This window comes from Ammospiza nelsoni, chromosome 3 (genome assembly GCF_027579445.1).
Source record: "Ammospiza nelsoni isolate bAmmNel1 chromosome 3, bAmmNel1.pri, whole genome shotgun sequence".
NCBI classification, from domain to species: Eukaryota; Metazoa; Chordata; class Aves; order Passeriformes; family Passerellidae; genus Ammospiza; species Ammospiza nelsoni.
Genome location: NC_080635.1, coordinates 80314936 through 80338662, shown reverse-complemented (window position 1 = coordinate 80338662; position 23727 = coordinate 80314936). Strand labels below are relative to the sequence as shown.

General features: G+C 36.9%; 1 protein-coding gene across 3 annotated transcripts in view; it reads left to right on the top strand.

Moving 5' to 3' along the window:
- ASAP2 (ArfGAP with SH3 domain, ankyrin repeat and PH domain 2) overlaps nt 1-23545 on the top strand; it is an 84322-nt gene extending 60777 nt beyond the window's left edge. The window contains exons 15-28 of one of the 3 annotated variants that reach the window (XM_059469617.1): nt 527-660; nt 1388-1482; nt 3182-3371; nt 3792-3877; nt 4077-4192; nt 4645-4712; nt 5522-5635; nt 8402-8657; nt 11050-11211; nt 12073-12241; nt 13554-13621; nt 15266-15372; nt 19173-19295; nt 20903-23545. In XM_059469617.1, the coding sequence (XP_059325600.1) occupies nt 527-660; nt 1388-1482; nt 3182-3371; nt 3792-3877; nt 4077-4192; nt 4645-4712; nt 5522-5635; nt 8402-8657; nt 11050-11211; nt 12073-12241; nt 13554-13621; nt 15266-15372; nt 19173-19295; nt 20903-20977 (1763 nt within the window). In that variant the 3' untranslated portion in view covers nt 20978-23545. Of the gene's footprint in view, nt 1-526; nt 661-1387; nt 1483-3181; nt 3372-3791; nt 3878-4076; nt 4193-4644; nt 4713-5521; nt 5636-8401; nt 8658-11049; nt 11212-12072; nt 12242-13553; nt 13622-15262; nt 15373-19172; nt 19296-20902 lie in introns of all 3 variants that reach the window. The other 2 variants (XM_059469616.1, XM_059469618.1) reach the window with 2 other exon arrangements.
- Nucleotides 23546-23727: the final 182 nt, after the last annotated feature.

Below are 23727 nucleotides of genomic sequence, written 5' to 3'. Positions count from 1 at the left end.
AGGAGAAAAGACTTTCAAGGGCTATGAAGGGAGAGGGATGAGCCTTAATGTCTTTGAAGTAGTTGAGTGAGAATCTTGTAGTGTGGGCTGTGTGTGCACTTCTGAATCACTTCTGCTTCACATGGTTGAAAGTCTATATTTGAAGTACAAAAGAACCCCAACCTGTAAATGTTGTTATTTCAGTTTAAACTGCACCTGTATTCCCAGTTGAGAGTATGACACCCTTATATTGGTGGTGGGAAAATGCAGTTCCTGAAAGTTGTTTGAAGAATGACAAACTGGAGTGGTTAACGGGCTCCCTTGGGTAGCAATGTCCTTCACAAAAATAAAAATTCTCTTCACTTCTCTCAGCATTAAAAAAGTCCTGGATTTTTTTCCTGGTAGAGTAAATGTAAAAACATAAATTAACAAAAAAAAAAAAATCTACAAGAATCTTATTTTACAGAATTTCATTTGTGTATTCTACATTTTCTAGATAAATAATTGCATGAATAAATTTTAATTCTGTGGGTACCTTCTGTTACAGATCCTACCTGGCTTTCAACAAATTTGGGAATTTTAACTTGCATTGAATGCTCAGGAATCCATAGAGAACTTGGTGTTCATTATTCCAGAATGCAGTCACTTACATTAGATGTGCTGGGAACATCTGAACTTCTGGTAATCAAATTGCTTTTATTAACTTAAAAATAGTACTGTCAAATACTTCTAACACAAGTATATTTTTTGTCACTTTAGCAAGCTGTTCTCATCCTGAAGTTGTCTCTGGATAAACACAATTTAAGAAAGCTTAATTTTTTAAGTTTATTGGAACCTTGTGGAACATAGTGTCCTACTGTAAACTTTTTCTTACCTTAGAACTCAAATTAGTAGAGGCTTAATTTTTTTTTGTATTTTCAAATCTTTTTATCCTGAGTTGCTTTTTAGAAGAACACAGCTGTTTGGCATATTAATGTGCTTCAGATTAAAAATTGGAGGACTTCACAAATACTTAACCCATTAATTATTTGGCAGTATTTTAGAAGACCACTTTTAATCCCCAAAGGAAAAAAATGTATTCAGCTTTGCTGCACAAAGAAGTTACCACTTATCAGCTGCTTTATGACAGTTCATATGTGTGTTCTTACCCAGCACAGAGTATTTGCATTTATTGTAAGAACTGGTGTCTTAATGGATTATTCTGCAGTTCATGTACTAAATCCCAGTTGAAAATTCACATCCAAAAAAAGTCCCCAATCTTTTTGTTGTTGCTGACATAGCAGCAGGCCAAGGAACCAGAAATAAGAGGTCCCAACTCTCATTTTCCCTTGTTCTCCCCTTGTTGTGTCTGTGGCTAATAACTGAACACATTTATTAATTGAACTGTGGGATTTTGTTTTTTTAACAGCTTGCAAAGAATATTGGGAATGCTGGATTTAATGAGATTATGGAATTCTGTCTTCCAGTTGATGAGGTGGTCAAACCTAATCCAAGCAGTGATATGTAAGTAAAGAACTACTACTTCTGACAAAGGCAGGCATTCAATTTAATATTGCTAAGGGGCTGTGCCATTATGGTTTGCACTGGCAGGCCATGGAAGATGTGTACTATCGTATTTATGATCTTATAGCTGAGGAGTAAACCTTTCTTCTGATGCTTTGCATGTCTGTTTTATTGAGGTTTATCTGGCTGTAGCTACTCTAATAGTAGATATTAGAGTAGCTAGATATTCCTTACTATCTTACCAACTCTTTGAATCATGGTTTATGGGAAAGAAACAAATTAACTGTGACTTGTTGGGAACCTTAAAGTCATACAAGGATAGGGATTAAAACCAAAGCAATTAATTTTGTGCTATTTGAAAACAAAATAAATATTGTAAAGAAGTGCACATTTACTTGAAAGATACAGAACAGCATTTAGAAACTACACCTAGGACCGAAGTCCGTGTGGAATGGAGACAGAACATTTAACTGAATTCCTCGAAAGCACTGAACAGGGATGGCAGAGATACAGCAAGGACAGCTGCCTACTTGGCTGGATACTACTCATCATGAAAGAGCCAGTAAACAATGCAGAAACAAACGCAGAAGAATTGGCTCTGGATGAAGCTAATTTTACATTAGGTGTATTTTTAGCTTTCTGACAAAACCAGTGTTAAACAAGGCAGTTTAGATAATTTTGGACTACTGCTATTAATAATAATGCAGAGTATTAGTATTAATAATTTAAATTACTAAAAATTTTACCATATGCTGAATCAATATAATAAGAACACTTCTAAAAATTTGTATTTAAAAAGATAATTTCATTTGATACCTCAAAAATTATCAAAATTTGGGCTATTTTGTTGAAACGAGAACCTGATTACTATCAAATGCTTTATGAACAAGAGTTATTCATTGATTCAATTTGTTATTATTTATTGGGTTTTTTTTTTACTTGTTGCCCATTACATAGTATCTAGATGATGTGGTATGACTTTGTCAATTGTCTTCTGTGCAATGCTGTGTTCATCCCAAGAGCTGCTAAGAGCTGTCTTTGGGAGGCAAGCAAACTCCTGTCTTGGAGTGATGGGAAGAGGAGTAGATGTGTTACTGGGCATCTGCAGCAGAAGTGATAACTTGTGCTGAGTCAGGTGGACTAAATTTTCATCTTGGTTTAGAAATGTTGCTAAAAGTTGTGGTGAGGAGTTTAAAACACATCCTCCCTGTTACAGTTGTGGTGAAGAGTTTAAAAAACATACTCAATCCTGTGAATTCAAATTCAAGGCATGGATAGTGGTGTGCAGAGGTATAAGATAGATTTTTATTTTTTTTTTTTGGTATCCCATGCCTTCCATCCCTTTCCATCCCCTCCTTGTGTAGGAGTACCAAGTCAGGTAAACATAAACCTGCAAGGCAGCATAAACCAACATTATGAAGCTTTGATGTATCTTCTGTACATAGAGCTGGATAGTCTTGATCTCAACACCATTGCAGAGTTTGGAGGGAGAAATTTGTGGTCCATCTTCATACTGGATATTTGATTCATTTTCTCTAACTACATTTCATACTTGAAATATGAGACTGCATGGTTACATGCATATTTAAAAAGAAAAATTATCATAATGAAGGATTTCAAATGACTTGCATGTATTTATGGAAATGATAATATATATCTTCAGCTGAAAGTTATAGAAGTAAATCACATTCAATTTCAGGAATGCAAGAAAAGATTACATTACTGCCAAGTATATTGAGAGAAAATATGCAAGGAAGAAGCATGCAGACAATGCAGCTAAATTGCACGCTCTTTGTGAAGCAGTGAAATCAAGAGACATTCTTGGATTAGTTCAAGTGTATGCTGACGGGGTGGATCTCACAGAAAAAATTCCACTGGCCAATGGTCATGTAAGTGTTGTAAATTTTATTAAACAAGTTGTTGTAAGTGCAATATGCATTCATTAATTAAAAATTATTTTAAATAATATCGGAAACACTGTTCTGAATGTATGTAATTTTAATGATGTAATTTAACAATAAAAAGAGACTAAATAGTTTAATCTAAAATTGTTTCCAAGTACTGTCTTATTTTAAATGTATTAAAACATTAAATATTAAAGCATTCAATAATCCATTAGTTTTCAACCCATTTATTTATTTATTTACTTTAAAGGAACAAAAGGGACACAGTAAGTCTTCACAGATGTTTTAATGGTAGCACGTTTGAATATTTTGAAGTTACATGTTTATTTGATTTAATTAATGTCTTACTAAAATTTCTTATTCAGAAGAAGAAGAAACAAATATCATTTTTAATTTTATTCTTAGGAGCAAGATGAAACAGCACTGCACCTTGCTGTTAGATCAGTTGATCGAACATCCCTTCATATAGTTGACTTTTTAGTGCAGAACAGGTAAGTATGGAAAGCTAAATATTGACATTGCTTTTATGTAAAGTAATATAAATGCTAAATAAATACAATTACTAAAGTACTAAAGCTGTATTTGTAAATGTAATTTTATTCTTTGAAAATCTTCTGATAAGAGTGACTTAATAATATAGATGAGGAAACTTATGTTTAATTACCTTTCTTCTTTCTTGTACTCCAAAAGTGGCAATCTAGATAAGCAAACCTGTAAAGGTAGCACAGCCCTGCATTACTGCTGTCTAACAGACAACGTTGAGTGCCTCAAACTGCTGCTGAGAGGGAAGGCTTCTATTGAAATAGGTAAAAGGGTAATGTGTACTTCAATTTCCTATTTGTCATTGCTTCAGATAACAAACAGTGAAGTTGGAATAAGTGCATTTTCTCCTCCATTGTTTTTCATAATTCTGTAAATCTTCATTATTAGAGAATCAGTATTCACTGTTTATTTCAAGTATAAAATGGACCTATATATTACACTTAGTTTTTAAACAGGTTTAGATTTTTAATTGCTATTTTGTTGTCAAGTTATATACTGCCATTTCATGGCTATCATTCATATGTATATATGGCATCTTGAATTGCTACTGCTTGTCGTGTTCTGAGGGTTGATATGAGCTGGACCTACCTATAAAAGAAAGAGATGAGTTTTCAAGTGTGTTGCTCTGGTACTTTATTATGCAGATTTGTCTTTAATAATGGATATGTTATAGTGACATCTCTCATCATGCATTTCTTTTTTTGCTGTAATATAGCAAATGAAGCAGGAGAGACACCACTTGATATAGCTAAACGTTTAAAACATACTCACTGTGAAGAATTGGTGAGTATTGTGTCATTCTGTGTGTGCATTTCATGTCTGATCATTTAACAGTTTGCAGCTGAATATTCAGTGAATCTATTCCAGATGCAATAGTGATGTAGTAGAAACAGTTATGTCCTCAGAAATGGTCATATGCTTATATAAAGTTATATGCTTTTAAGAAGAAAACAATATTTTTCTTCAGATGCAAGGGAGTGGTAGAGTCACCTTTCTTGGAGGTATTCAGAAATGGTATTCAGAAATATTCATAGATAGGGCTATGGTTTAGTGGCGGATGTGGCAGTTCTGGGTTCATGGCTGGATATTAAAGGTCTTTTCCAATGTAAATGATTCTATGAATTGAAGTGTCTGACATCTCCTTTAAATCTAATTACTAAAGTACTTTTTATGAGTGAAGGCCTTGATGAAGGCAATTGTCTTGTTGCCCAGAGAAGTTGTGGATGCCCCATCGTATTAGGGGGATCAAAGCTTCTTAATAAGTCACTCGGATTCAAGGAAGCTGCCATTGCAGTTAATTTCTTTGAATTGCAATTTTTAAATCAGAGCAAATACAATGTGGTGCTTCTTATCACAAAATGGAGAATAGATCTACAATTGTTAATGAAATGTCTAGTTACTTTTGGTTTATTTGTGTTGTATTTGGTAACACAGCATAATTTCAATTTACTTCAGTGCAATTCAATTTACTTTCCAGATTACTGAAATCAAGATTCTTCCTATTTGTGGACTTGGTTTGCTTTTAAATATGTTGTTTTAAAATAAGTACTGCCCATAATATAAGTGTCAATGGTCATCTTTTTTTTCCTTAGCTTACTCAAGCACTGTCTGGAAGATTTAATTCTCATGTTCATGTAGAATATGAATGGCGGTTACTTCATGAAGATCTGGATGAAAGTGATGATGATGTGGATGAAAAGCTACAGGTTTGTATCAATATTATTTTTCTGTGCACATGCATGTGTAAGTGTGATGTTCATAATTATTTCAATAACTTAGCTTTTACTATAGGTGTGATGACACTGTGAAATAAATCTCTGTAGTAAAATGCAGTAGCTTAAATTTGTGTTTCTGGAATTATAGTTGGTCTTCTTTTTCCTCTTAAAAAATGACCATATGGTCCCAAATTATTAGCCATGTGTTATATATTCTTTTCAATCAAGTTAATAGTTGGTTTCAATGTATCAGGACTATTTAGATCTGCTGATTGTGAAGCAGATCCAACATGAACTGGGAAAATTGCCTTTACAATGGAAGGCACATCACGCTATCTCCTCATGTTTGTAAAATATCTCCAGTCAATGGCTCTAACTTTAAAACAGTTTATGCAGTGTTTTGTCTTCAACTGAACCTGTACATTAAATAAGCTGCATCCATTAACAGCAGGGTAGGGTCTTAATTCTGAATCTTCACATATAAAATAATTTTTCATTTTCATGCTTTTCAAACGTGAAATGTCTAGTGGAGTTGTGGCACTTTCAGGTCTAGAATCACAGAATGGTTGGGGTTGGAAGTCTAACCTCCCTGTTACACCAGGATACCTGGAGCCAGTTGCCCAGGACCATATCCAGATGGCTGAAATGATGGTCATGTTGCAAAACATTTCAATAGCACAGAAAGTTCATTGCATTTTCAAAATTTAATTTCTGAAATCTGTGAGCTGCTAGATCCACTTCTTCTGCATGAGTATACTCTATCCTCATATTTATGTACTCCTATATATTTTATCACCCTCCAGATAATAACAATAGTAATGATGATCATTTTGATAAAACAAATTGAAACCTTTAGAGGTCTCGTGTTTTCCAAGTGTAAAAGTTTTTGGTTATTTACAAATGCTGATCCATTTCTGTCATGATCTAGATTTGTTTTTTGATCTGTTCTTGTCCTTCACTTTCTTCATTGTTGCCAGTTGCCTTCTGCAGTAAGTGCGGTTTTTTTTTGGCTAGTACCTGAGCTCCGTCTCATATAGGAAGATGTCTGCTACTCAACAGTGTGGCTAAAATTATGAAGCTCCTATTTCACTGCCCACTCTTAGTAAGTTTATACTCCAAGGACTTGTGAAAGGAGATTAAAGACTGTTAATCACAGAGTCCCAGTGTCTGTGACTACTTTGTTCACATGGGTGAATACTGTTCTTGCTTAGGATCACATCAGAGTTTTGTTTTTAAATGTCAAGTTATTGGATGTATTTTGCTGGTAAGACAACTGAATAGATTTTGTAATCTATGTCAGAAGACGTCATGTCTGAAATTTAAGTTATTTTAGTCCAGAATATTTAATATATGAGAGACTCTAACCTAAAAGAAGGTTAAGATAATTCAACTGGTTTCTGCTGTTGTTGTACACCGTGGCTGCCTGGTCCTGCCTCAGCTTTTGCCTCCACTCTGGCACACATTTGTCCCTGTACTGAACTGCTTCAGTTTGGTGAAGTTTGAGCCAGTGAAAAGCTGAATCATAAACATGAAAAAGAACTTCTGCTGGTTTAGAAAGCGGAAGAAGGTGTGGGCTGAAACAAGTCCCAGAACTAGGACAGTGGAGAAGTCAGGGAAGGGAGAGTGTCAGCCAATGAGGAGTGAGGCTGCTAAGCCAAAGCAAGGGTAGGGACTATAATGTACATAATTCTGATAAATCTTGGAGTTATAATGCTGTGCTATAACAGATCAAAAGGCCCTACATGATGAATCCAGAAGTAATCACTGAATGTATTCAGAGGAAAATCAATTGCTTGTTAGTGATACTGTTGATGTAAATCTTTATTCTGTCTAAATGCTATTACTATAAATTGTTATTTTAATTTCATACAGACAATATGTCAGTATGGCATGTTTATCTAGCACTGTTTCTGAAGGTATATTTATGCTGTCTGGGCTGTGAATTGTTAAAGTCCATTGCTGTACTAGCCATATGAATTTGTAACTCCAGCTATTTTAATTATCATTTGATAATAGTAATGACTATGCTTGCTGTTGAAACAGGAGGAATAATGCTAAGTGCAGAGGATTGCTGTAAATCTCAAAACCAGCTAATCAGATAGAATTTCATAATGTGTGTAGGATGAGCAATGTTCCATCCCAGCTGCCAATTAAAGAAATCTCCCAAACTTATCCAGTGATCCTAGTGAGATAAAAAGAGTTTAAGAGAAGTTTTGGCTACTCATTTGTTGTAGGCTGAGCTACAGGTAGAATACTTAGATGAAATCTTGTCTGGGTCATGGGATCATGATCATCCATTTGGGATTTAGCTCTGCTGAACTTCAGATGAGGCTTAGGACCTACAGTTATTTATTTAGTTTTGAAAATACTGCTGGATGTTTTGATGCAGGAAAACTTTATTTGATCCAGCTTGAAAATCTATTCTGGTTATCTGTAGAAGTATAGTCTTGTGTGTATAGGGATACAGTGGTATCCTGTAGCAGTGTACTACAGAAGAAATGAAAATATATTAATAGTTTTGAAGTGCAATTCACCTTAAATCTTTTGTTGTTGTTGTTAGGGTTCATTGTTAGGGTGCACAGTTTTTTTGCCTTGAAGAGGGCAGAATGTAGGTTTTAGGTTATGTATTAAAAGCAACAGAAATGCATTTTAGACACCATTTTTTCTTTCTAGAAATGAATAACTTTCTATTAACTAATACATAAAATAAATGCAAGTAATGTGATATCAATGAGTACTTTTTTTATTGTGTTAAAGCAACCCAGTCCCAACCGGAGAGAGGACAGGCCTGTCAGCTTCTACCAGCTTGGATCAAACCAACTTCAGCCTAATGTAGCATCCTTGGCAAGAGATGCAGCAAACATTGCTAAGGACAAGCAAAGAGGATTTATGCCAAGTATATTACAGAATGAAACATACGGAGCAATACTCAGTGGCAGTCCACCTCCCATTCAGCCTGCAGTACCTGTTACAAGTAGTGCACCTCCTCTACCTCCAAGGAATATTGGCAAAGGTACTAGAAAATATAATTGTACATTAGAAGAATACCATCATAACTTTTAAAAAAAGAGAAAAAAATAGGTTTTCTCTTATTTAGCACAGGTAAGTATTGGCCTCATTTTACATCTTTGATGTGAATCTACATAATGTCTTCTGAGTTTGATTATTGGTATACCTGCAAGGCAGTACACAGTTTTGTTTGGGAAAACAATACTCAGATAACCTCACCAGAGTTAAACCATTTAATAAAAGGATGGCTGCAGTCAATGTAGCTCATCAAATTTTTTGTTATATTCAGTCTTTTCATACTTCTGTTTCTTGAAGGCGTCATTGTCAGGGTTCACTGTAAAGATAAAATTTCAATAGTATTTGTCTGCCATGAAGCTTTGTTTCAGACCTCAGAAAATGGAGAGTGTATGCAGAGCATGAGATTTTAACCTTGCAAATTCTTCTCTTAATAAATACATGCTTCAGGGTTGTTGAAATAGAAGTGTAAGTGTCATGATGTGGAAAACTGGATGATTTTAGTGATCTGATAGCTGACTGAAAACACAGCTGCCAATTAATGGTTGTCCCTAGATCATTAGAACAGTGTAAAAGTATGTGTCTCATCCTGATTCAGAGGATTGTGTGCTTGCAAAATCTACCATTAAAGCTGGTGCTGTGAACTTCATTCTTATCTTCATATGTAATCTGTTTGCATCACAGTAAAGAAACACAGAGAAATCTGAATAGGTCCTCTTAGTACAGGTCATATTCAATGTGTTTCATTGTTGTAATACCTTTATTATCCACCATCTTTCATGGAGGCTAAATTTATGTATTCAATTCAAGAAAAGTTACTATTAAACAGATGGTTTTTTATGTGCTGTATTTGGGCTCCCTAAGAGGAGATATGATCAGGAAATGTTCTGGGCACACATGGGTGACTTCTGCCTTTGGGAGCACTGTGCAGAGGTCAGAATGCAGGACTCCATGCACCAGTGATTGTGCCTGAGATGGCAAACTGATCTTCTGTGTAATATGAAAAGTCAGTTATGGAATGGCTGCATAAAACGGGCAGAAAAACTGAGAACAGAAAAGTCTGGTTTTGGGTTACTTGGAAAGAGTAGAATGGGACTGGGGGAACTTTAGTTACATGTAAAACCTAACCAAGGCAGGATTACTTTGACATTTCACATGAAGTCTAAGCTTAATATCAACAATAGACAACATTTTTTGGTGGAAAGTAATATTTTCCCCACCAAACAGGAAAATTGACTCAAGGAGCTTGCCTGATTTGTTTAACTGTTAGATTCTATCTCTGAATTAGTAAAAAATTGAATAGTTAAAGAGACTGTTTTATCCTTTGATATTATTTTAATCATGGCCAACCATACAGTTTGCCCTTGATTAAATGACACATTTCAAGAAGTGTCATTTTAATTTCATTCCCAACCCCAAACTTCTTGGCATCACTGTAATACAACTCATGCCATGAAGACAATGCTGCCTGCCTATGATTATTAGCTCATATTCTTTATTCTAGCACTGTATTAGCCTATTAATTTATATACTTAGTTAAAAGCTATAATAGTATCATTGACCATAGTTTCTTGTCAATTGCTGATGTTGGTAATGTTTTACTTATGGTGTATTATTGCTCTTTTGTCCTCATAGCTTTAGGCTGTTTTCCAAATCTTCTGAGCCTTTTATGCTTTTCCCTGCAACCTAGTATTTGTTCATACCTTACTCTGTTTCATCTTTTCTTAATATGATATTCATGTGCTGAGTAGGGAGAAATGGTATAATATGTGCAAAATACCTGCTTTATAAAGAAAGCCTGTAGACTGTTTTATGAAAAGAGGAGGCAGCTCTTCAGAATGAAGTAATTTAAGAGGCTCTGAAGAAGTACTTTGTGACTGTTTCACAACTAGTTATTACAGCTTCTTGCTTGAGTGAAATTCAGGTTTACAGTTTTATTTCTAAGTCAAAACTGATGTTTCACTTTGAGTCAGCAATGTGCTCATGCTTGTGGAAGAGTGAGGTCCTTTTCTTGCAGTATCTGAGAAAATTACAGTTATCAGTCAGGGATTAAAGAAGATAGCAAGATGTGCCTTCTGCCTTCTTACTGAGAAGGTATTGATATATTTCAAGTATTGATACATTTTAAAGTAATGACTGGAGACAATTTTTGTTTAGGTAAAGTGTTAGAAGTTTCTGGGTGATTTTTTTCTGTAATTTTTAACACCAGACTGATTTCTGCTCTGGCATTCCATCAGGATGCAGTGACTATAGTTGATGCATATAGTGTTGCTGAATATAGTGGTCTATCCACACCATTTCTGAAAGCACAGGTGTGAATATTAACACTTTGTGCTTAGGGTAAGTAATAATAATAATGCAGTATTTTCCTCTCTTTTTAGTTCAGCCTTCAGTTCTTGGCAGTGGTATTCAGACAATTTCTTCATCTAATGCAATGTGGAAGACAAATTCTTTAGGAGTGGAAAGTATAAGCAGGCAGAGGTCTTCATCAGATCCACCAGCTATTCATCCCCCTGTGCCGCCATTGCGTGTAACATCTACAAGTATGTTTCCACTTTCCTCTGTTCTCCCTTCTACTGTATCTAATCACAGTTGGCTTATTTTTCCATTTCCACAACTCATATTTCCTCTTTTGGTGACTGTAGCTTTGGCCTATCGTTCCCATCCAGTAACAAACTATCTTCTCTGATGCTCCAGTGAGTACTGTATGGTGTAGTGCAGGGTCAGCAGGAAACACCATCTATTACTACAGCTAAAGAGCTCATAATTTTATGTGTATATATATATACTTTTTGTGATGCATTTCTCACCAGTTGTGAAGGTGAGTATTACATGTAGGCTTGGGGCTGTGTCTCCACGTTGTGCTCGATTCTTGCAGACCACTGGAATGCAAAAGGATGTTTTAATTCATTGCCAGCTGCTGTTTGGGTGGTTTTAAGAATTCAGTAACAATTTTAATTAATTGCTAAACCTAGTCTGCTGTTAGTTGTGAATCACAACAAGATTTTAAGAAAAGATGTTCCTCTAAATAAAATTTGTCAGATATTACTCACTTGGTTATTTTTCCATAAAACACAGACTGAAGGCATTGACTGGACAAATAATATTAGCACTTTAAAACAATGTATTCTGATCTACTGTTTTCAAGAATGTGACTGACTTTAGTAAGAATTTTCTTTGCTTGCACTTTAATGCTTGAATAAATTTAAGTGCTTGTGAGGTCTCCAGCTTTGACTAGGTGAAACAAAAGGTAAACCATTTTCCAGAGGTCCTCCTTTCATTACATGTAGTAAAGCATTTTTCTTACATACGTCCTGTAACAGGGTAACCTGTAATGAGAACCCAAGAAATGAAAAGGTAAATAGAAATTTAATTCCATGTTTCTGTCTAACTTTCCTATATAGATGTACTTTCTCCAGCACCACCACCTCCAGTGGCAAAGACAGCCAGCATTATGGAAGCTCTGAACCAGCAATCAAAACAGCAGCCAGCTCCTCCACAAAACAAGCCAACCCCACCACCACTGCCTCCACAACCTCCTAGCAGAATCTCTCAGAGAAAGCCTATTTCTGGGTAACTGATGTCATTTTAATCTTTAATATACTTCATCATTTTTAGTAACTTTAAATATCTATAACATGCAATCATCAATTAAGCATGCATGTTTTTGCCAATGATGTGTTCATGTGGGAATGAACAGAAGGCAGATGCTAAGGATGTAGATGATTACTACAGTAAAAACAAGACAGCCTAGTGATTTAAGGTTATCCGAATATCTCCAGAACACCTTGCTATGATGGAGATAAAAAACCATAAAAGATATTCAATTCCTTATTCTCATCTAGTAACAAATAGGAGATAATGGGACCTAATGTCTGATTGTGCCATTTACTGTTCACGTGCTTTGTATAAGTTCTGTTCCATTGAATCTTTCCATTTGTGGCAGAAGTAGAGAGACCCGGAAAAGAAAAAAAAAAAACAACTTTTAAATTTGCAGAAAAAGAAGTTAGGAAGCACATATGCATTAGAAAACAGGATCATATCCAAACCATCCTTGACAAACTGAAGGAGTAGTCAAGGGAAAAGAAGGGTGTCATTCTTAGTAATTAAGAACAATCAACTACAGGGATGAAGCATGGAGAACAGCAGAGTGTGGGTAAGCAAAAGTCCTCAGAAGAAGGATATGTAAGGACATTGTAAGTAAGGCAGATGACCTAGTGCTGTTGTGGAAGAGTTAAAGAATATAGTTTTCCTTAGCCTGCAAACTATAGGAATTAATTCTCTCAACTGTCTCAACACTAGTGGTGCCTCAGCAGGACTGCTGTGTTTAACTTGGGGCATTGCAGTAAAATGAAATACTGAGGTGGGAGCCAGGGGAGATCAATAAGGTAATGAGAAGTCTGGAAAATAGGGCTTTTGAGCAAATTTTGGAAGAAATAAGGTTCCATTTCCAAATTGGGACTGAAAGATGAAAGCAGCCTTGACCCTTAAGCTCCTTTCTAGCCCTTTTTTTTCCATGTGCCATACCTAAAAGGTAGACACAAATTGTGGAAGCTTTCTATAATGTACAGACTAATATGGATGCATAATTTTAAGAAAAAAATAAAATAACAGTGAAAGGAACTTCAAATCTCAGAAAAAGACATGAATTGCAGTAATCAAACCTGTATTATTTTTCTGCCTTACCTTTTAAAAATTAGGTGCAACTTTCAATTCACTTAATCAGAAATACAGAAGAAAATAGTACTTTTAAAAGCAAAATAGCTGTCACCAGATTTTACTGAAGACAGGCCAAGACTTTTATAATTTGGAAAGTACTCTGTATTATTGCTTTTCAAGTTCTTGTTTGTTTCTGAAATAGACCAATTTCTTACTTTCTGCATAGGACTGAGAAGTCATCTGGCTTAACTAACAAAGGGCAGACCAGAGGACTTGGGTCTCTACAACAACCTGGTAATTGTGGTTTAGAGATTTATTTTATTATAATTAAGCTATCATAACAATCAAAGGGAGAGTGTGGGTTTGTTGAGGTTTTCTTTCATCTGTTCATTTACCCTACACATTTAAATATAATCAGTGCCAACATTCCTCTTGTTTCTCTTTGTGATTGTGTAGGCCCTGATGCCTCAAGTTCTTTAGTGTGAGCAGAGCTATGGGCCACATAAAGTCAATAATGGGACTATGTAATAAATATAATCACAGAATGGTTGGTGTTGGGAGGGACCTCCGCAGGGTATCAGGTCTAACCCCTTCCTCAAGAAGGGTCAGCAAAAGTGGATCGCCCAGGACTGTGCCCAGAGGATTGGAGACACCTCTCTGGGCAGCGTGTCCCCGTGCTGTCACCCTCACACTGACAAAGTGTTTCCTGATGTTCAGACAGAGGCTCCTGTGTTTCAGTTTGTGTCCACTACCTTTGGTCCTGCTTTTCAGCCAGGTGGCCACCAACATATATTGGTGTGTGGCCTGTTTGTCCCCAGGTGCAGAACTTTGTACTTCATTGCTCCAGATTCTCCCCTGGTGTCTGGACCAGGTTTCCTGAAGACCTGTCTTGCTAGTAAAGGCTAAGGCCAAGAGGGCATTCAGTAGCTCAGCCTTTTCCTTGTACTTTGTAACCAGTATCTCATCTTCAACAATGGGTCCACATATTCTCTAATTTTCCTTTTGTTACCTATGGATTTATAGAAGCCCTTCTTGTTATCTTTGAATTCCTTGCCAGATTCAATTCCAGCTAGGCTTTAGCTTTCCTAACCTTACCTCGAAACCCACTCAAACAAAGGATGCATTTTGAATATTTTTGTTTGCACTATTATTTGCATATGTCATAAACAAGGTGTCAGATACACATTTTAGAATAGAAAAATGTGTTTCTGGCTAGAAAATCCAGAGCTTACGTAGTGCCACTTTTAATTATATTGCAGATTGGTATTGCTCTTTTCATGTTAATAAACAGAGTACATTTTTCAGAGTTCATTATTCATTTTGTGGTTTTTGCTGTTCAAAGTAACTACTACTTTGGGGCATGAGAATAATGCAATCTCCATAAAATCTCTACAGTGAAATTTGTGCAGATTCTGTGGTGGTTGTAGTAGAATTTCTCCTACCTTGTTTGCCTTTCTACTGTATATTTTATATTCATTTGTTATTACTATGATTCTTTTTCATTTTCTCTTGAAATGTCCCAGAAGAATTTGATAATGGCTATCTGCCATCTGTGGCAGGAGTCTCCTGTGAAGGATAAAGCACCCTGATAATGATGGTCTTTACTAGGAAGGAAAGGTTATAACAGCATGCAGTCTGTAGTGAAGGAAAGGGGGACCAGGTTATTTGGTTCTGCCCTCATCTATTTTATCTGTCTTAGCATATCTGCACTGTTTAATGTCTTAGGTAGTTGTCTTTGGGAAAAGTGGCCTTTTTGGTGAGGAAAAGGATAGAATTCTGTTCCATTATTTAGAAAGAACCAGTAAAAATTAAATACTCATGGGATATAAAATTATTTATATACTTTTAAGAATAATTGGTTTGGTTTCAATTGGTACCATCATTCTTCCTTTTTTTGGAAGCATGCCTAGTATTTACTTGGTTTATTTACCTTAGCAGGAGAGTCATCTTCTGTATGTGACATTCCAGGAACACAGACTGGTTCTACAGCAAATACTTTGGCACAAATCCAGCCACCAGCACCAATGCCAAGGAAATCACAAATAGTAAGTACAAAATGTGGCATTTGATTTTATACATCTGCATTCTATCAAACACACTGTAGACATGGTAGTGTGTCCTGCCATGGTAAAAGTGTGAGAGCCATGAAACATAAAAGGCCTGTATCCTGTGTTAAAGTATCTGTGTGACTTGTACTAAATAGTCACAAAAACTTTTTTTTCCTTGCATTTCCAATAGGATAGTATGTGATTTTAAGTTTAAAGAAGCAAACCAAACCAGTTGGATTCTTCGTTCATGTCCAGATGTGACCAACACAATCCACGGAATTATGGTTGACCTACTGGAGATAGATAAGCTTTAGGAGTTAGTGACTTGTAGATGAGCTTGGTGAGTCACTTGTAACATGTGGCTTCATTCCCAGTCTTCAGTGAAGTAGGTTATAAGGGAACTCTTGTGCTTTTATAATGGACAGTTGTTCATGTAGGTAGGTGAAATGACTTCAAACAAGACTAGCAGGAGTCAAGCTCAAAACAAAAGAAACTGTTCCTTTGTGCTGTCAATTCTCAGCATTCACCTGGTGACAGGAGAGAAATCTCTTGATAAGCATTTCCCCAGCAGAAGATGGTTAATTCTATATTTTTCTTCTCCACCCTCCCTCAGCCTTACAGTGACTATTAGAAAAGAGATACTGGATTTAGATGGACTCTTGATCTGATTGTGTGGCCTTTTTATACTCTTACTTTTTATTTTTAATCTAGAGCCATGAATGGTAACACATATTAGTGTCAGTACCTGTAATCTTATACTGGTGTAGATAAAGGGATGTATTTCCAGATGTCAGTGGAGCTGTACATTATGTGTAGTTAACTTGGTCTTTAGTTTTGCTTCAATTTTATGTTGCTTTCTTGTGTGATAGATGTAAAAGATCCATATGCTTGATCCTGACAGTACATCTCTGCAGGAAGCAAATCACAATATGTGGAGCCCATACATTTCTGAGGTGTTGTGTGTGACTGGGTCTGGGCAGTGTCACGCATTGTGTGCAGGAGTGTGCTTCAGTAGTAAATAATGAGCAGAGAGGTAGGAGATGTGCTGTTCCAGGCTCTGCAATGATCTTGTTAATGGCTTGTAATGAAAACACCTGCTTCCTTCACTCCCTGGTGTGTCTCCCTTCAACCATTTTTCCTTAACCATGTCCACTGAAATAGCAGCTCTCCAGGACAGAGTTGGGTGTGTTTGTGTGCATAGCCTGGCCATTGGTCTTGGGCACACAGAGCCCCTGTTACCTGTTTCTGATCTGATAATGATGAGAAGCCTCAGAGGCATCACCTTGCATTAGTTGGGAGTATAAAATTTTCTGGTTTCTTGCTTCCCCCACTCTTGTTCAACTAAGTTACTGTCTGCTGTCTGTCTTGCATTAAAATAACTTTCATTTTTTAGGCCACAAAAAATTAAATGGTCTAAGGAGTGTAAATTGCTTATGTTGTCATATTAAGTTTGTGAAGCTACTGGACTCTGATCTTAATTTCTGTTGTGTGTGCTGGGATTCAAGGGTAAGCACTGGTTACATCCTTCCAGCATATCTGAAACAGCTCCTAACGTGACTTTCTGTAGAAATTGAAGTTGTAGCTTTTTTGTTTGTTTGTTTGTTTTTTTAATAGGACAGATTGATTTAGCTATGAAGGAATGGGCTGTGCTGGCTAGTTTTGGGGTCAGTGTCTTCAATGTTTAATATTAATTGCACATAATATGAAGAACATATCTGACTCTCCAGCTCTCTCTAGGTTTTCGTTAAGGTGGATTCTGTCACTGAGCAAATCAGCTGGGTGATTTTCTTCTGTCATAGGACTGAGAACTAAGGGAAAACCTGGCTCAGGAGTGTGTGCTAGTTAAGATGCTTTAGCTAAATTAATCTAGCTAAAGCATCTTAGCTGAGATTTAGTCAAGGGCCCCTCAGCTAAAGAGCTTTAGCTAGATCAGTCTAGCTAAAGTTCTTTGGCTAAATTGCTCCATTTAGCCTTATACTCCTGGCTTTTTTGCTATGTCTTTACCCTGCCAGGGAATCCAGAGGCCAGCCCAAGTTTAGAAAACGAATGCAGAAATGCTCCTTGAGTAAAGAAAAGACAGGTCTAGGTGTACATGCACATTTAGCCAGTGGCTTATCTCCTACACAGTGCATTTACCCAATAGCCTGTTTATCAGGTCAAAATTCCTGATTCACCTTTTGATTTCTTTTTTTCCCCTCAATGTGATGTTTAGATTTTTGAAACCATTTTGTAGATACATGGGAAATTTCCCTAGAAGATTTTATTCCTCTGGGAATGAGATCTATTTTAATTTCCTTGCCTTCTAAAGAACAAGAAATACCTGTAATTACTGCATTTTGAAGTTAGTCATTATATCACTGTTGTACTGATGTGAAGCTTTTCCCTTTTGACCTAAAAGGTGGTTGTGGTTCAGACTGTCATTTGTCTGAGAGGGAGCGTCTGGAAAAATTGCTGTGCTGCAGTGCCAGGCTGGCAGCTCCCAGGGATGAGAGAGCCTCAGGCTGGGTCTGCCCTGGGCAGGCCACAGCTTTATTTCTATTAGAATTTATACTAGACAATTTATGCTAGAATGCAAATGAATGCTTCTAGAGGAACATAAAAATAATGCTGCCTCCATCCTGCCCCATCCACATTCCCTCTTTTCTCTGCATAGTGCTCAGCTCTAGCACAATGGCACAGTAAGAGACTGTTGGGCAGTTCTGTCCTCAGCAGAGCATTTTGCTGGTGGAGAAAATGAGAGCTGTAAATGAGGAGTCTTGTTCCTTTTCATCTGTCTGCTCCAAGGCTGACCTAACTAGAGACTGGGACCAGGCGACCAGGCACTGGGGGAACGCCAGTATGGTGATGAGGCCATCTTTTCCTTATGCCATGTGGAACTTCTGTCCCTAACAGCACTGCATTAACAGCCATCTCTGACCTAAATGGCACTCACCCCTCTGCTCTGACACTTTGGGGTAGAAAGGGGAGATTTTTGTTCCCTGTGGCTGGGAAAAGGGTGGACTCATGGAGGAAAGCTTTACACTCTGCCTCCAGCCCTTGAGCCTCTTCACTTGTTGGGTTGTTCTGCACGGAAATGCTGTGTAGGCAGCTTTATTGTTGGTCTGCAACAGAGAATGAGGAGGCTGAAAAGAAATGCAGCAGCAGACTGGCTTGCACTGGAAAAGGTGTGAGATGAAGAAAACCAGAGTGAAACAATTTTGATATCACTTTGCTCAGAACATAGCTAGGACTGAGTCCCACTGCCATACTGGAATATTGCCTCTCCTTACTAAACTCTACCTTTGAAAGAGCTGCCAAAAGACTCTGTGGCTGGCAGTCCTCAGAGCACTGCTGGGAGGCAGAGTATATTTTGGTGACTTCTTACACTACTGAAATGGGTTTAACAAATTAAGAAGGAACATACTGGCAGGTGGCTCAGGCCTCCCTCTGATAATGCTGCTGCTGTTACATTTGCATAGATTTTGATCACCCCGTCTTCTGAACAAAATCATGCTCACTGCAGTGATGTAAAGCTCTGAAGATAGAGGGTGACTCTTCTGTAGGTTTGGGTGAGCCAAAATGGAGAATTTCGTAGGGAAACATGGCCTGTGTTATTGGCACAGTGGTTCCAAAAAGCTTTGGGTGGTGCCAGATTCAGCCTGAAGCATAAGCACCCAGCATAAAAGGTATAGCTGAACTCTAACCTATGAAAAACAGCAGTTGGAAGCAGTTATGAAACTTTCTTTAAAAAACTCCAAGTCTACTCTATTTTGTGCTGTATTATTTACCTTCAGGGTTGGTTTTTTTTTTCATTTCAGTCCAAAACTAAACCCAAGAGAGTAAAAGCAATTTACAACTGTGTAGCAGATAACCCAGATGAGCTGACTTTTGCAGAGGGAGATATTATTGTAGTTGATGGTGAAGAAGATCAGGAGTGGTGGGTGAGTATTTTGCATTTTTTGTCAACACACTTTGAAAGCAAGAAATTAAATCTTAGAGGTTGGTACTCACTTCGGAAGATCTCCTGCTGGGTTTCCAAATAATGAGAATAGTTTCATCTCATGGAAACTGGAGATGAAATTTCAAAAGTCAAACTTCAGACAAGCTTTTAGCTTTTCTCATTCACAGAAAAAGAAAAAAATAAAAAGAAATCTGATTAGTAGGGCTCACAATACACTGGGGACATGGTCTCCATGATCCAGAAAATTTTTGGCAGAGTTCCAGTAATTTAAGAATCTGCTATTGCAGGTGCTATGTAGTGGGTTTCTGTCCTGGTTTGGGACAAACTTGGAAGGGAACTTCCAAAGGGATGTTCCCTAGAGGGCAGAATTCAGTGGCCTTTCCCCCCACCTGTTTGGGAGCTAAACCTCCTTCAAGAAAAGTGGAAAAAACTGTTTATTTAACAAGCAAAGTACTCACAGACATGAAAAAATGAATAATATTAAACAATGGAACCTGTCATTGTTCTGAAGAGATGGCAAATTCAGGGTCCTTTTTGTGGGGTGTGACTCTGCTCACTCAGTCTCTCATCAGTCCCTCCTGCACTGTAAATGCAGCATCCCAGGCCCTGGGTGGGCCACAGGCGTAAGCTCCCCGTGTTTTTCTGGGTTTTTGGTCCGAAGCAGGGCTGAACAGTTCCAAGAAAAAGAAAAGCCACAGTCCAGGGAACTTGTCTTCCTCAGCTAGCTAAAAACTAACTACAAGCAAAGGAGAGCTCTGTCCCACTCACTGTCTGTGCTGCAAACAGCAAGCACTGAGAGAGAGAGAGCTGAAGCTCTTATCTCTGTGTTTTGAATACAGTCTCCTTTGACATTCCACCAATTCTTCTTCTGCCTTCCTTAGCACTCAGATCTAGTTGTAAAGGTGCAGAACTTATTTCTGGGCTAAACAGATGGATGGGGGTACAAATACAATACAGCATCCTAAAGTCACCCCAGGACAGCATCAGAGAGCTTTGTATTGTCCTCAGTCTTCAGATGACTAGGACTGAGTCTATTTGAGCTGGGAAACCATCTCAAGTTTTTACATTTCAGAGTCTTATTGGCTCCAGCAAAATCTTGGAAATTATTGTGCATGAAAACACTTGCCTTAATCTGTTAGCTAGTGAAGAACAGAGCTTCAGATTACATCTAAATTGACAATAATGCTGTATAAATAGAAATAAGTTAATCTAAAACCTGAAACTGTTGAAGCTTGATTCATCCTTTTGCCTCACAGTGATGGTTAGAGGAGCAACACAACAGAGGCCAAACGTGGGCTGCCAGGCATTACAGATTGCACTGGAATTATGCAGCAGTGGTACTGCAGTAAGATGATGTATATTCAAAGAACTGGATAAAACTTGCATTTAACAAAAACCCAACGTACAGCTGAAAAATAGGCACTCTGTAGGACTGAATTTTCCTATTGGCAGAAGAAAACTAGCACTACTGCAGAAAAGATTTGGTGGGAGGCTTATGCTACAGGCAGGAAGGTCAGTGGTATTCATTTTGGTGATACTGAAATGTCATTACAAGATTTAACTTGAAAAATATCTGGACTCTTTCAGATTGGTCATATTGATGGAGATCCCAGTCGGAAAGGAGCTTTCCCTGTATCATTTGTGCACTTTATTGTTGACTAAATTGCTACTGATAAGTGGAGACATTTCTCATTTCCAGCAGTCACAGAAATAAGTTTTGTTGTATTTCATTTCACCTACCTATCCGCAGCCACCTTGCCAGAGCACTGCCCAAGTCCTAGGTACTGTAGCTTACTTTTTTATTGCCATTGTTCTGGTTTGGGGACTTCTAAACTTTTTTCTACGTGAAAATTTCTCATAAGCAGTTTACACTTTTAAATAAAAACAATTCTTCCTGTATTTTTCAAGGTGAACTGAAAAGCTTTAACAATCAAAATCCACGTGTCTGAATATCACAACATTATGAATGTTCTTATTGATCAATTCACTGTAATTTTAATCTCCCTTTTGTAACATGACAGTACAACAGTTCAGTGTTGCTTCCCCAGTTAAAGAAATTGTGTGTGCATCTACCAGGGCAGTGAACTTATCTAGTTCTTGACACCATTTGAAGTGCTGGAACCAAAACATGCAAGCTGCTCTGTAGTTCTGAAATGGACTCATTTCGTAGCTTGCCATACTGGCTGTCATCAAGGATGCCAACAGTTGCAGAAGAAATTGTTTTAATTATGTGTCTTTGGCCAGATGAAAGTGAAAAAGTACTTCAGTTTACCACAGGAGAAACTTCTTTCTTTCAGAATGGATGTAGATACTTGCTTAAAGTTATCTGAAATCTGTGTTAGTCGTTGAACTTTCTAGTTCTAATTTTGTGAGCTTGAGATTGTTTTGTTTTTCTATGCTGCATGTGTGTAGAACCTGTTTTTTGAATGTTCTTTATGTATGTTACATCCATTTTGGTCATTTAATGTGACTACTGCTGGTTAACTAAACTATGGCAATATTAATGAGTTACTACATTAACTCAAGGATTTGAAAACTGCACTTCCTGAAATGTACTTAACTAAGATGATGGATTGCAGAACATTTCTTACACTTGTCTCATTATAGCATTAAGACTTTTTTTAAAAATTCTTGAATTTTCTTTAAATCATCCAGCAATGTGTTCACAGAGAGAACATATTTGGTGGAACATGTAGGTAATTATCCTTGGTCATAAGATGCCTGACACCTCACGAGTTCACTACGTTATGTTCTGGTTTATGAAATTTGCGTGCCACTACCTTGCAAACAATGATAGTTTGCCAACTCACTCTGTATTTATATAGAATACCCACATATATGGTAGCTACACTGTTGTTAAACTTGTTTTGCTGATTTGTGAACAAAAGCTAGGCCATGGATAGTTCCCAGGTGGTTGATGGAATTTAAAACACCAATACAGATCTGACATCATTTTGATGTTTGTGTATTGTGAAATTGTACCAGGTTTTGCTTATGCTACAGGAAACAACTGAGGCATAGGATACAGAAAATCAATGTCTAGGTCACATTGGCTTTGATCACATTATGTGAACATTGTATCTCTAGATTTATCAAGAGAGCTTTGAATTTCTGGTAAATGGTGCTTAAATTGGCCATTTCACATTGGAAGGAATGGAAAACAGGCCACCACCACATCTGTGCTTATTTGGATGAGAACCGCGTTGCAGAAATGCTGGAAGAGCAACACTGATCTCAGCCTGTATCACCCTTCCTGAATGGTACCGTTGGTTGATGCCTCGGGCGCGTGGGTACAGCCACGTAGATGTGTAACTTTCACTTCCTAGATGCTGTTGCTGCAGTATAAATGGGGAACAAACTGGAATGTTTCAAGATATTTTTATTGCAAGTTGAAGCAAATTAGTCTGTATTTTCAAAGTTCCCAGTAAAATGATAGAGTAATAGTTTAGCACTACAGTTTTATTCACTTACTGATGCATTCAGTTTGCAACACTATTTTGTATGTTTCTATCCCTGATAGAGTCTAGAGAGTAAATGGGCATATTATTTTGCACAGATCTCCTAATGTACAGTATTTTTAACACAGAATCTTATAGTGTATGTAACAATTCGTAACATTAAAAAATGATACAAATTTCCCTTGAGTTCTGCTAGAAGAGGAATAGAGTAAAATGTCTCAACTTTGTTCATCGGTCACTTAAAGACCAGGAAACTTATAGACTACAATTTAATAGCACTAACAGTGCAGACAGGTAAAATCCCAAGGACCAATAAAGAGCAGCTAAGCAAAATTTATCCCTTGATTTTCTGAGTTTCTCAAAAGCTTTTCTCCTCTGGCAGAGAAAAATGAAATTCTAGAGCCTGTAGATATCTATTTATAATATAAAATTAAGAATTTTAAGTCCAAAATGTTGGCATATTTCATACAACTTTTCAAATCTGATTCAAAAAATCTGTTAATAGACAGACTATTAGGTTGCTGTGTTAACTGTTTAAAAAGGAGCAAGTGACACTTAAAATGCAGCTTAGAATGCTATGAGATGTATAATATTCAATTCAGTTGTTTTTATTTTGTTTAGTTGCAGAGCAACTGTATATATTGTATAACCTAAAATCAACTCTTATTTTCAATGTCCTGGATGCAGTGATTTATAATTAGAGCATGATTAATAAATTTTACTCTTGTTAACCAGTCAAATGTCTGGAAAAATAAAACTACTTTTAAAATCACTTTTTCTGCTTCTCTTCTGTTCCTTTGTATTGCTTATGCAATATTGTTCTTTTTAATGTATAAAAATGACAAATACAAACAAGTATCACTTGAGGAAAAAATGTATTTCTTATGAACTTTAGTTGAACAGAAAAACTGTAGATGGCACACCTGAGATTAAATTAGAGGGGTAAAGCACCAA